This window comes from Vanacampus margaritifer, chromosome 1, assembly GCF_051991255.1.
Source record: "Vanacampus margaritifer isolate UIUO_Vmar chromosome 1, RoL_Vmar_1.0, whole genome shotgun sequence".
Taxonomy (NCBI): Eukaryota; Metazoa; Chordata; class Actinopteri; order Syngnathiformes; family Syngnathidae; genus Vanacampus; species Vanacampus margaritifer.
Window position 1 is genome coordinate 54,585,504 of NC_135432.1, and position 13,668 is coordinate 54,599,171.

The 13,668-nt window shown below is 40.0% G+C and overlaps 1 protein-coding gene across 1 annotated transcript; it reads right to left on the bottom strand.

Annotated features, from left to right (window-relative positions):
• Positions 1-4,918: 4,918 nt before the first annotated feature.
• LOC144040121 (protein L-Myc-1b-like) lies at positions 4,919-8,721 on the bottom strand. The gene is made up of 3 exons (XM_077554015.1): positions 8,529-8,721; positions 7,813-8,357; positions 4,919-6,153 (listed from the first exon to the last, which is right to left on the bottom strand). The coding sequence occupies exons 2-3, from the start codon at positions 8,303-8,305 to the stop codon at positions 5,594-5,596; spliced, it is 1,053 nt and encodes a 350-aa protein (XP_077410141.1). The 5' UTR covers positions 8,306-8,357; positions 8,529-8,721; the 3' UTR covers positions 4,919-5,593.
• Positions 8,722-13,668: the final 4,947 nt, after the last annotated feature.

The window sequence follows — 13,668 nt, forward strand, 5'->3', positions numbered from 1 at the left end:
TTATCGCAGGATAAACCTATTTATCTTCCGCCTTTATTTTGCAAAAAATTGAGGTCATTGATAAGGAAGAATGCCATTGGAGTCATAAACCACTGCGGTCTGTTTGTGGTCCTTTTTCACACTGCCTCGCTCAAACACAGAGTGCAAAGCTGAGCCAGGTAGAAGACAACCGTCAACAATGGTAGAAATATTGCCCAACAAACTCGGGTGCGTTTGTGTGTTTTTTTAACTATAGAGGGAAGAGACTCAGCACAAGCTAGCGGATGTTGCAAAACTTTATCCTCCCTCGTTCCAAGAATGGAGATGCACTTGATCTCATTGCTCAATTCAAAAGCCTGAAAAGGTGAAGTTGATGTTATCAGCACACGTTAGCTTCATAACTGTAGGTTGCTTGGAAAGGGGAAGACATTTAGATTTAAATTTTGCCTGATTCTACCCAACACAGCAGCGCCTCCGATACACATGCTACTGTACCGGCCTTTGCAAACAATGGGGTTTCTTTCCATATACCGGCCTACTATATATGTTAAGGCATAAAATAAGGTAAAATTTGCATTTTGCGCCACATACAACAACATTGAAGTGTCTATTTTTATTTAATTATTTTTTATTTATTTTTATTTATTTAGAGCTCAGTATTTGACATGTCATCATCATTGCTCTCCTTTTTTTTAAAATATTTATATATATATTTTTTTTTTGTATGTGGGTGAGAATGTGTATGTGTGTGTGTGTGCATGTGAGTGTGTACTCATTAGTTTACCTAAAACCTATTAAAAAATCCCATACTGTTTCAAACCTTATATACTGTATATAGTCAATTGTTATTGATCATGCATCATATATCAGATTATGTTAATCCGACCTGCATGGGTTTAGTTCTGCCCACACCCGAACCCACCCCAAAAATTCAAACCAACAGGCAACCGATGTGATGCCAGGTACAAATCAGGTAAAGATACACAAATAGTTTTGCATTTAGTTGAGATTGAGTCCAAATAACCTAATTGATTCCCTCGGGAAATGACAGGTACTCTGAGGTCAAAGGTCAAATCAGACTATGTTGTCACTCTTCTACCAGGCTACCACTTCTATGTGATTGCACCACATCTACATGTCACACACACACAAAAAAGCACTTTGTCTAAGAAATGAGATTGGAAAGAGGAAGTACAAAGTAAAAAAAAAAAAAAGCCTCTCCACAAAGCCAAATCATCTATTCTCAACCGTCCCACCATGATCACACACATCTCGTTGTGTATTCAAATATGCCAGATCAGTGCTCCTTCAAATAATGGAAGGGAAGCAAGAATACACGTATTTAAAAGCAAAAAGCTTTGCATGCATAAAATGATTCCTTGTGGCTCCCACATTGGAAAGCCTAAAATAAAAGAGGCCCATACATTCTAGACGTGTGTGTGCGTGTGTGTGTGTGTGTGTGTGTGTGTGTGTGCGCGCGCGCGTGCGTGTGTGTCTGTGTGTGAAAGTGCTCTCATGTGTACTTCTAAACTTCTGTGTGGGCGAGACTCAAATTCAAGAGCCGAATTTCTGGTCTGGCAAGTTTGTAGAGTTGAACCGGCAGAGCAGAATATCTTCCGGGACTGGTACTCGTCAGGAAAATGTGCTTTTTGACACACAAGAGTCGTTATGAGTCTTTGGAAACAGGACGCTTTGGATCTGGACTGCTTTGAGTTAAGGATAACAGCAGCCTGTTTCGCCACATGAATGTAAACAAAGAGGATATAAGCACTGATACTATTCACTTCCTGGTGTAGTAAAAGTTTAACCATCCAACCGGCAGCCACTGGTGACAAAATGAAGTGATGGTTCACATTTTGAATTGTCAGATGTCTTCATTTGTTTAAATGAATTTAAAAGATAATTTGAGCTCACCCCAAAAAAGAAAATGTAAAATGCTTGGTGTGCAAATGTGCTGCAGTGACAGAATTGAACTGGTACGTAATATTCCATTTCTGGTTTAGGGATAGTTTTTTTATAATGTATGTAGAATAATTCAGCACACAGAAAATCTCACGAAAACAAAGGATTTGCGTGATATTTTGTGTAAAATGTTAGCATTTTAGAAGTTTAAAAGAGAAAATTACATACAGTAGTAATAACCCCTCCATCGTGGCTTCTCAGTTCACCGCTCCTCTATTTTGCAGCTTTGTTTGTACAGTGAATAATTCTATTTCTCGTCTATTTTGGAGTATAATTACACTCTTGACCACTAGATGGCAGCGCACAATTTGCAGTACTGTACTTGGAGACAATACATTTGAGAGAAGAGCAGGAAGCTGTCAGAATTGTTTAGTTTTTGGTGAAAATGATCGAAAGCTACAGCTGTAGGTTCATTGTTCATAATGTCCATCTTTATCAATTAAATAATTAAATAAATAAATCTATCCATCTCCTTAACCGCTTATTCCACACAAGATTCGCGGGGGGTACCGGAGCCTATCCCAGCTAGCAGGCGGGGTACACCCTGAACTGGTTGCCAGCCAATCTAGGTAAATAAATAAATAAATAAATAATGCCCATCTTTGTGTGCGGTTATTCATCCATATTGGGAGATAATACTTTTTTTGATTTGGCAAACAATGAGATGTTATCAGAAGCACAGCATAGTTTTGTTGAAAATTACTGAATGTCATCCACGGCTTTTTAAAAACCTAACACAGAAATTGTTATATAGGTTCTTTTAGATTCTATTGTAGTATTTTTGTAGTCAAAAACTAACAAACTATTTCGAAAGATATGTCAAAATATCTTTTGAACTATAAAAGAAAAGTAGCGGAGGATTGTAGAGTCAAAATGTACAATTTCAGTGTGGGTTGTTGAATTTTTTGTACTCGGTTTCTCTCAGCTGAAAATGTGTCCTGAGGGGTGAAAGTGCGCAGGAAGTAGGTGAAACACCAACCACCGATAAGGAGGCGTGAGACGTTTGGAGCGCAGGGTGTGCCGGGCTCGTCCATCAGGCTGTACCTGAATAAATCTGTGCTCTAAAGCGCAACTGACTGAGAATTCCACAGCCGGAGTCACCCGGGCTTGCTGGGACTCGTCTGCGGGGTCATCAACACGGTCACCAATAAACTGTTTGTAACCGTACTTCCTGAGTTCCGGGCAGAAGCTGGAATAGGCTCCATCTAATCCAGAAGTGGTCCTCGAGGGCCGGAGTCCTGCAGGTTTTGCATGTCGCCGTTCTCCAACACAGCTGATATATGATCAGCTCATCAGCAAGCTCTGCATAAGCCTGATAACCATCCTGTTGATTGGAATCAGCTTGTGTTGGAAGTGAGAAACCGGCCCTCGAGGACCGAGATTGCCCACCTCTGATCTAACCTGTGACCCCAAATTGGACGAGCACTGTAGCAAAATGGACGCAGAGATGTTTTCAAACCATCGGGACAGCCAGATGGATGTGCAAACAAAATGAGTGTCAATTAAGGTGGAAAATAGTGAAAGTATTCACACTCAATCCTTCAAATGAACACCATTTTACACAACTCAACAAGCATACAACCTCACCAATTTTGGTAGTTAGAGAAGCCTGGTCGAATAATACAGAATTCCATTGAAATATTTATACAGGACACTTTAGAGCAGTGATTCTCAACTGATGGATCTGAACCCAGAAGTGGGTCACACACACCTAATGGGTGAGTCGGGGATAGGTAGAAAAAAAATACAGGATTGTTCCAACATGCTAAATTAGCGCCGTACTTATTTTGATTTTTTTCTATTTAATAAGATATTTGTAGATATTTACTGCAATTATGGTTTTGTTTCTTTGTTAGTGTCGATTTCTCCCCCCCACCCCCTCTTTGTGGTTTAGTGGTGCTAGGTCTGGGGCTTTAACACCCACCACTTTAGGCTGGCTAACATTGACGTTAGCTAGCTGTGTGGGCTAGCATGTTGAGTACTAATGAGCTGAGTAATAAATACAACTTACTAGCCTACACAACACACTGCTGCGTTCGGAAATTAATGGGAGTGAAGCGCACTTTGTCTCTCCGAACAAACACACTCGCAGTGTAGTGCACGGACTTCGTACCCTTAGTTTGAGACGATGTAAATGTTTCATTGTACATTTCTGTTGTCTGTTGCACTCTCGCATGTTATACGGTAAATGTGTTTGTAAGATTGTGAGTTTCTTTTTAAAAAGATGCTGTAAAAACATGCCTCTAAGTATTTGTTTATATAGGGTATTTCTACATGACAGATTTCACTTAATGAGAGGGTGATCTGGAAAGTAACCACAGCAATGGAGGGGGGGGGGGGCATAACTGTATACTAACGTTAGCCATGGCTGCTGCCTTTGTAGCATGACTTTTTTGCAATGTGGCGTTACCACTATAACGTTATAATTGTTATGAAATTAAGTTTTACTTATTTGGAATGTATCAACTAAAAATAATAATAATAAAAAAGAGGTGATAAATGTACCTATTTATTTCCCCCCCTCTGGAGATTTCTTATAGGCTTTGGCCGTGTTTAGATCACAATATACATTCAGTTGTCATGTTCAGTCTCACCTTCTTAAGGTGCTCTGAAAGGCACTGTGCACAAGCATGTGTAGTTAAGTACTGTATGATTTTCAAATGCAATTTCCTAAAAATGCTTTTTCTTTGTTTTTTACTGAAAAAGTGGGTCACGTCTTAGCGACCACAAGAAAATGCAGGTCCCAAGTACCGTTGTACAACGTCCCGTCTGTAAATAGCATCGAGTTGGATGCAAGTAGAGGTCCATTGACACCACTCCCTTGGGACTGTTCGAAAGATGCCAAAAGTGCATTTAAGTGTGTGCGAGTGAAACCTACCATGCAGCCAGCCACTGCAGAGAGGAGGATGCATAGCAGTACATGCTTGCCAAGGGCAAATCTCAAGGACAAGCTGATGGCAGGATATCAAACGACAAATTGTTTAGTTGCAAACAAGGTATCAAAATTTAATGTTGCTGTTGAATGAACATGCTTTCGAATCAACCAAAATCAAGAGATGCATTGCGTTCACAAAGTGACGTGTGAGTATAAAGTACAGCAGTGCAACGTATCAAACTTTTTTTTGTGTGCTTTTTTTTTTTACTCCACATTTTCTTAAACAAAATAGAGGCTCCTCAACGCCTGATGGGAAATCAAACATAAGAGTAAAAGCTCAGCAACAATTGATGATTTTGTCATGCTCCTCCGACCAGGAGCAATAAACTATTATTTACAGATAAATCCGAACAGCCAGACGAAAAGCAAACACACTCGCATGATACACGGCACTCCACTCCATTATGAATGTGCAACGACGGAATGAAGTCATCTCCGCTCGATTTAACTCATATTGTGAAGGACGTCACACCACTTAACACACACATTGGAGTCCCTCAGCTCCAATCACAGCATACCAGAAAATATCTTTTGCATGATCCTAACTGTGCAAAACAGGAAAGAAACCCCACAACGCTGAGATACGACAAACCCGAATGTCAGGCTCGGGGCAGCAATTCATCTATTCCAAACACAATTGGAGGTTATTAACACGAGGCATGTTGTCATATAAAAACTGTGGCTTTGCAAAAATGGCAAAAGTTCCTATTTGGAGGTTCAAGACCGCTTTAGTGCAGCTAATCTGCGCAGGAGATTTTGCTGCCGGGCTTTGAGGCGTTTGCGCTCTTGTAGCTGTCGCTTCTCTTTGGCGTGCAGCTCCTTGAGGTATTCCGTGGCGTGCGTCAGGATGGCGACCTTGGGGGTTTTGCTGGACTCCAGACCAGGGATTTGGTCCCGGAGGGCCAAAAACCTGGACCTCAGGTCGTTCCTCCTCTTCCTCTCTAGGTAGTTGTGATTCTTTCTGCGGTCCGTGTCCTCCGCATCAGAGTTCAAGGAGCTTCCCGAGGGGGAGGTCGGACGGCTGGGTGCCGGACACGTACGCTTGTTTTGAAGCTCCTCCTCGTCGCCCTCATCATCATCATCTTCGTCATCATCGTCCTCGTCGGTGTCGGGGGAGCGTGCGGCGTAGTCGTGCTGCTGCCGGTGAACCGAGGCGTGGAAGCGTTTGGGGCAGGGGTCCGCACGCACCGTGAGGGTCACTGGCCTGCGGACGCTCGCCAGTCGGGTCTGGTTGTGCTTGCTCTCCACCGTGACAACGTCAATTTCCTCGTCGTCATCTGGAAATGAAACACAGAAATAAAAATTGAATAGAAGGCTCTCTGTGACAACCAATGCCATCTTTCACAAAGACAGCCTTAAAGTTGTAGCATCAAGAGAATATCAATGTGAAAATTTGCGTATTTTTAGCTTAGCATCGGGAGCGGAAACCGTGTCGGGTTATCAGCATCAAAGTGTGCATTCATTTTCGTCTTTTAAACTGCCTTTAACAAAGTAAGCCAACGTCTCTCGCCATCTTGCTTGCTTAGCGGCTAAGGGATAGCTGCTAATGCTAGAGCGGCCGCTAATAAAAGAATGTACAAATGAATTAAGTCATTTTCAAGCATCCTTAATTAGCGGCTGATTTCAGGACAACACTGCGTTGTTTACGCCTGCACAACTACAAAATAAAAGTGCTCCACGGCACTAATGTCAGTGTATCAGACTATTTTGAAGTGGGCCTCACCACATTAGCTGCGTGTTCTGCCATGGATAGCATGAACAATTGTCGCTGATGCTGGCTTGACTAGTTTTGAAAAAAGGTACTTAATATTACATAAAAGTAATAGTAACATTAGACATGAAATATGTTGGCATGAAATTGCTTTTACAATGACTAAGAACCAGTAAATGTCTATTATTTTTTATATATAAATGAGTGTGTATAATAATGTGGAAGAATTCTGGATCATTTTATGAGGACAAAATTGCTTCTTATTCACAGTATTTTTGTTTTGAACCAAAATAAAAACAAATACTTTTATTTTGTTGGCCCATTTTCCTCACATAACAGACCAAACCTGTATCCGAATCAAAATGTATGTTTGTGCACTGTGAATTTGAAACAATGTCCCGTTTCTGAACAGTAAACTATTTTTGTAATCAAATTAGTCAATAAATTGGAAAAAATTTCTCGTCAGATTAATCAATAACTGAAATAATCGTTAGTTGCAGTCCTACACAAGATCATGAAGTGTGTGACGCTAATTATCCTTTTTCACTTAATATATGTGAAAATTAACATTTATCTACTACAAAAAATGCATATTTCTTTTTCCACCTAGTCATGGTTTCAATAGTGCTAATAATGGCTAGTTATATGATTGGCTGCTTGCAGAGTTCAGTAAATGAGCCACACCTGTAGTTAATTGCCTCTAATTACCTTTCTTTACTTATACATGCTCTTCCATTAAAATTAAATAAATGTGTATTTTAGACAACGGACCCCCGATTACACAAAATAAGTAAATTTGTGGATAAACAGAGATAAATGACATCATCATTATTCACGTTTTTGTGCCATTAAATTATTCTCATGTCAATTTGTTTCCCCGTGGCTCACGGAAGGTTGAGAAACACTGCATTGGGGACAGCAGCAATCCAAATGAGGTGGCAATAGGAAGTGCATTCCACAGCCAAGCAAGCACATCACTATTTCCCCCACGCAGCCTCGAGGCATTGGAGCAGAGAAGAATCCAAGCCTTTGTCATGGACCACAAGGAACATTCATCAGCAATTGTAATGAGGGGACCTGGTGGCAGTCAATCGGCGTCCACCAAATGGAGAGATCTAAAAGTTGAGTGGCTTTGCTGCCGTGTGCTGCAAATCCCGATAAATCACAAGGGCTCGGCAATGTTTTCACATTACGCATCGATTCGGAGGTCAGGCTGCGCTCTTACCGGAAGAGTCGCTCCGTGACTCGGAGCCAGACGACGCCGTCTTCCTGCAGCTACTCGCCGGGTAGGTGAGGACTGCCGCGGGGTCGACACAGTCCGCCGCTGAGACGCATTGCGCTTTGGCCGGCCTCGCGGGGCTCTGCGGGCCCGGGGGAGCTCCGGGAGGCGGCTGAGGCGGAGTCGACTGCCGGCCGTGGACCGCCTTCTCCAGCTGCTTGCTGGCAGAGAAACTACTCCACATGCAGTCCTGGATGATGATGGAGCTGAGGTTGCGGAGCAGCCCCTGACCCTCGCACTCGTCGTCCTGACCCAGGACTCGGGACAACCAGCTCAGTTTGCCGTCGCCGCTCTGCAAAGTCCGGATGGGCGACATGGGAGGGGTGGGCAGCAGCTCGAACTTTTTCCATATGTCCTCGCTTGGGGCGGTCGAATTGTAGAAATCCTCTTCGGTGTCAAAATCGTCGAAAAAATAATGCTGGTAACAGTCGAACTCCATTGTTCGGCTGGCAGTAAAACAAAAATCCTCTCTGGGTTTGGTCCTTTTGAACCTGGGGGAGACATTGCAGTAAGTTAGCCACGTTATATTACATAATGTTCTATAAATATATTTCGGGGGTAGCTACTGCTACTGGCGATGAGACTGGTCCGTTCAGAACTCGAACAAAACTCCACTTAACCTCGACCAAACTTTCACAAATTAGGCTACAACTACTACTTACCGACCGCAAAATTTCAGCTCAGCCACAAATCCACTGGTAAAGTCCACGAGCCGAAACCTGCTCGAGTCGAGTTGTTCGGCGGCCTCTTTTCTTTTGTTGGCTTTGTTTTAGTTGTCGCTTAAAAAGCCAACAAGTAGCGAGCTGCGGTTCCGCCCCGCAGTGCGTTTTTCGCGCCAGTCCAAATCCTGTTATAACCGCCACAAACGAGCAGGGAGGGGCCACGCAAATATCTGCAGCAGAACAGCTCCCAGATCCGGGTAAACCTCCTCATTTGCATAAGGGGCGGGGACTGAAAGCTCAACCTCTCCCCGTATGCGTCGCCACTCAGGCTTAAGCAAAAATCGATTTGGGGCCCTCATTTCTATTGATTATTGCTCATTCATGCACCTACTATAAACTCTATGATGTTCTGTTTTGAAAGTTAAAAAAAATCAAACTGGCGGGAGAATGCGCTTTCATAACTCATTACCTATGCAGCTTTTTCTTTCTTTCCTTCTTTCTTTCTTTCCTTCCTTCTTTCTTTCTTTCTTTCTTTCTTTCTTTCTTTCTTTCTTTCTTTCTTTCTTTCTTTCTTTCTTTCTTTCAAAAGTAGCATTTGCAGTACAAGAACAGACTTGGGTAGATTTACACAACTGAAAGTGACTAAAAGCACCAAAAATAAATGAAGACTATGCTGCATTTACTGCAAAAAAAAAGAAAAAAGGATTGCAATCCTAATTCTCAAAGTGCAATATGGTTTATTCTTTGTGATTACATACAGGTTTTAATATTTAGTGCAAAAACAGCAATAACAAAAAAGTGCAACAACAAATACAATTATTTTGCTATATCAAAATAATTTTAAATGAACACAGTCAAGCTAATATTAAAACAGTGATGTAATTAACCAGAGGTAGCTGAATCAAGGTAACAAGAGTTTAAATAACAATAATATGTCATAAAAGTATTTTTTTTTAAGTGCAAAACTTTAGTTAATCCAAACATTTAACTTTTGTTACTAGACAAGTTAAATCAATTGTATAGAAATGTGCATGATTTTACATAATTTATGGCACTTGACTTTACATTTTAAAACACTTTAAAATGCTAGAAAAACATTTTGTATATTGAGAGGTAAATTGATCCAATGAAAACATAGTGTAAGTGTGTAACATCCGACATCATTCCATACCATCATCATGCAGTACGTTCCCCAAACTAACAAGCTTCTCATAATATACATCAATAATCATGCCCAAAGATTTACAGTAGTGTAAAAAATAAACCTTGCTTGTTCTTGCTTTCTGATAGCGTTGGTTTGTTATGATTGCATTGTTAAACTTTTCTGTCATCTATTCTGTAAAGCACTTTGTTGCAGCTGCAGTTGATGTGAAAGCACTACATAAATAAAGTTGAGTTGAATTCAATAATCTCCTTTCTTCCTAATTTAGTGTTGAACAATAGTGTGTCGCCTCTAATGGCAGAAAGTGGAATTACATGCAAAAATCAACAACAATACTAAGGTGCCAAAAAATCTATTCTCATAAGAATCACGATTCTCATTTAGTACAATTCAGAATCGATTTTAAATGTCCCAAAATCGATTTTATTTCAATCATTTTACACCATCTTCCCTTTGTTTGTGTGTGCCTTTATTGGGAGCGCTGTTCATGTTGTACCCAATGTGGCCACTTAGGGGCAGTGTGGTTCCACATGGTCTGATGAATTGTTAAGTTGTAGCCACATTAGAGAGTAGAAGGAAAAAGTCACGAACAAGTTATTCCAATAAAAGTTGTTTTTTTTGCAGCGTGGAGCCGTTCTTTTGAGTGATAAAAGTGCCGCGAGCAGAGCACTAATTAGCATTAGCAAGTCAGACTGGAGTAGATCATTACGGTTCCTTGAACATCTATAAATTGGAGCAAAAATCATTGTCAATCAAATCATTAAAAAAAAACATTCCTAAGCGAAAATCGATTTTGAATCGAATCGCACACCCAAAAATCGGAATCGAATCGTGAGACATTCAAAGATCCCCACCCCTAATTACCGGTACTATCCCGAAAAAAAAAATCCATGAAATAGTGGGACTACAAACCTGAAACCCGTTTTGGAGCTGTGTTTACTGTAATTCCAGATCTGTTGACCTGAAATTGCTCCTGGGGGGCCCCAGGCATGCTGTGATTACTTGCAACTTATACATTTATATTGGTGTTCCAGCTATCTAGTCATTTTCTATACAACTTATCTTTTTTTCAGATTTGTTTCTGTTTGGACAGTGAGAACAACAACAAAAAACTGATTTGATTTGATTTGAATGGCCATTTGCACTTCACATCCATGCATCTAATGAGACAACAATACAAATGTGGTATCTAAACTCCTGAAAAAACAAATAAGTATTAACTCATTCACTTAGTTGGGTGTGACAATCAGTGGAATTTACCTTATTTACCTTTACCTTTTTACTGCCATTGACGGCTACAGACGCCAAAAATTCATTTGAACTATTTCTATCAGTTTCACATTTTTTTGAGTGTGACAACCTAGAATTTTTTTTATTGTTCTTTTAGAACGGATATAAAATTTGTGATTAATCGTGAGTTAACTATTGAAGTCATGCGAATAATTACAATTTAAAAATGTAATTGTCTGACGCCCCTAATTTTTTTTAATAATCTTTTCTTTTCTTTTTTTTTTTAAATTAGGGGCATCAGGCGATTTTTTTTTATTGTAATTAATCACATGACATCACTAGTTAACTCAAGATTGATCACAAATTTTTATATCTGTTCTAAATGTACAATACATTTTTTCTAGGTTTTCTCTTGTTTGTTAAAAAAAAGTGGGTGAAAAATGTGAACCTAATAGAAATAGTTCAAATGAATTTTTGACGTTTATAGCAGTGAATGAGTTAAGATAACCTTATAAAGCAAACATATATGCATGGCTGCGGTTTCCATCATATCACATCAAAATGAGGACCCCCACCCCTCCCCCACGTAAAGTACATGATCTGCGTGTAGGGAGGGTCGACTCTGATTAGACTCATTGTTTTCCGTTTTGATTTGCCGAGCACTATTGCTGACCTGCTGTTGCCAGATAAAAAACAGAGAAAGTCGTTAAACACTATTGTATTGGTAAATACAGTAAAGGTGGAACCATTTGTATGATAATGTGGGTGCAAATAATTCAGAGCAGTGAGTGGCTGTTTCATTTCCATACTAATACTCGGCATGTTGGGTAAAGTAAAGCACAGTGGAAGGCGTGGTGAGCATCTTTGAATACAACAGTGACAAAGTAATGAGTGAAAACGACCCGCGCATCAAGGCAGCGGAGATCAAGTGAAGATATCATTCGTTACCACCGACGCTTTTGACGTTCTCAACGCTTTAAGGCCAAAGTTCACCAACGTCTCGTGGCCAGACAACACCAGGTCAAACTTCTGTGCCACCCGAGGGGGGGCTCCGCCTCACCGCGGCTATCATATCGATCGTCACATGCTCGGCCTTCTCCTTAATGGCGGCGGGCCGGACAAAAGCCTCGGTATCATGTTCAAGCTGAGTGACCGACATTGATTAGTGACGGTCATCTGTCTTTGGCAAACGGCCCGAGGTCACGCACGTGATGGTGACGACCAAGCTGGATGGCGTGTGATCAGATGACGACACAAGCAGCCTTGAACATCCAAATGAAGCAGCCGGTGAACTGTTTATGTAAAAAACTGGCTTGCTAGCATTGTTCGTTCATGATGACTTCACATGCATGCTGCTAATGCTTGTTGTCATGATTGCGGAAGTCAAAGGGCAAACCTACATCAAAAGTACACAGTGGAATAACAGTATTTTCCTGGAGCCAAATCAACTGCAACACTTCCAAGCAATGGACTGCTGTGGGTTTTAAAAACAAGCAAACAAACACATCTTGGTTCAAATGCCATGTCTTTGTGATGAAAAAACAACAAGGATACTCTTTCCACCATTAACTCATTCACTGCCATTGACGGCTATAGATGTCAAAAATTCATTTGAAGCATTTCTATTAGTTTAATTTTTTTTCCCACTTTTGTTAACAAGAGTATGAAAACCTAGAATTTTTTTTAATTGTACATTTAGAACAGACGGCCCTAATTTTTAAATATTTTTTTTAAATTGCGTCAGGCGATTATTTTTTTATTGTAATTAATTGTATGACTTCAATAGTCGATTACTCGCGATTATTATTTTTTTAAATATCTGTTCTAAATGTACAATATTTTTTTCTAGGTTTTCATACTCTTGTCAACAAAAGTGGGGGAAAAAAAGTTAAACTAGTAGAATTAGTTCAAAATAATTTTTGCCGTCAATGGCAGTGAATGAGTTAATAGAACCTAAAACCTTTGTAACTCAGTTTTTAACAACTTTGTGAGAATTAAAAATAAACAACTGATATAATGAAACGGGGCCTTAATCAAGGTGAAATGAATTCTGTACTGTTACAAATACCACACAGTCTTCAAACTTCTGCTAGAAACCAAACAAATGTCAATAAAAGCTTACTGGAACAACCTGAATTTTATTCAGGGCTAAACATTGTCTCTTTAAATTGTGGCAAATGTGTGCTGACTCCCATTTAACATGATCTTAAATGTGATTGGTTGATTCTGAACCCAGTCACATTCTAATTATATGAAGATGTGCACACTTACGCAACCACATGATCTCACTTGTTTATTTTGACTTCCCTTTTTGACAACATTTCCTCCTCACCATTTGGGTTGTACAGGTTAAAGGGGAACATTAATGCTACAATATATATATATATATATATATATATATATATATATATATATATATATATATATATATATATATATATATATATATATTAGGGGTGTGCCAAAAAAACGATTCTCATAAGAATCGTGATTCTCATTTAATACAATCCAGAATCTATTTTAAATGTCCCAAAATCGATTTTATTTCAATTATTTGACACTGTCTTGCCCTTGTTTGTGTGTGCCTGTATTGGGAGCGCTGTTCATGTTGTACCCGGATTTGGCCACTTAGGGGCAGTATGGTTCCACGCGTTCTGATACACTGTTATTGTAGCCACATTAGAGAGTGGAAAGAATAAGTCACAATCAAATTATGCCAACAAAAGTTGTTTTTTGCAGCGTGGCAAG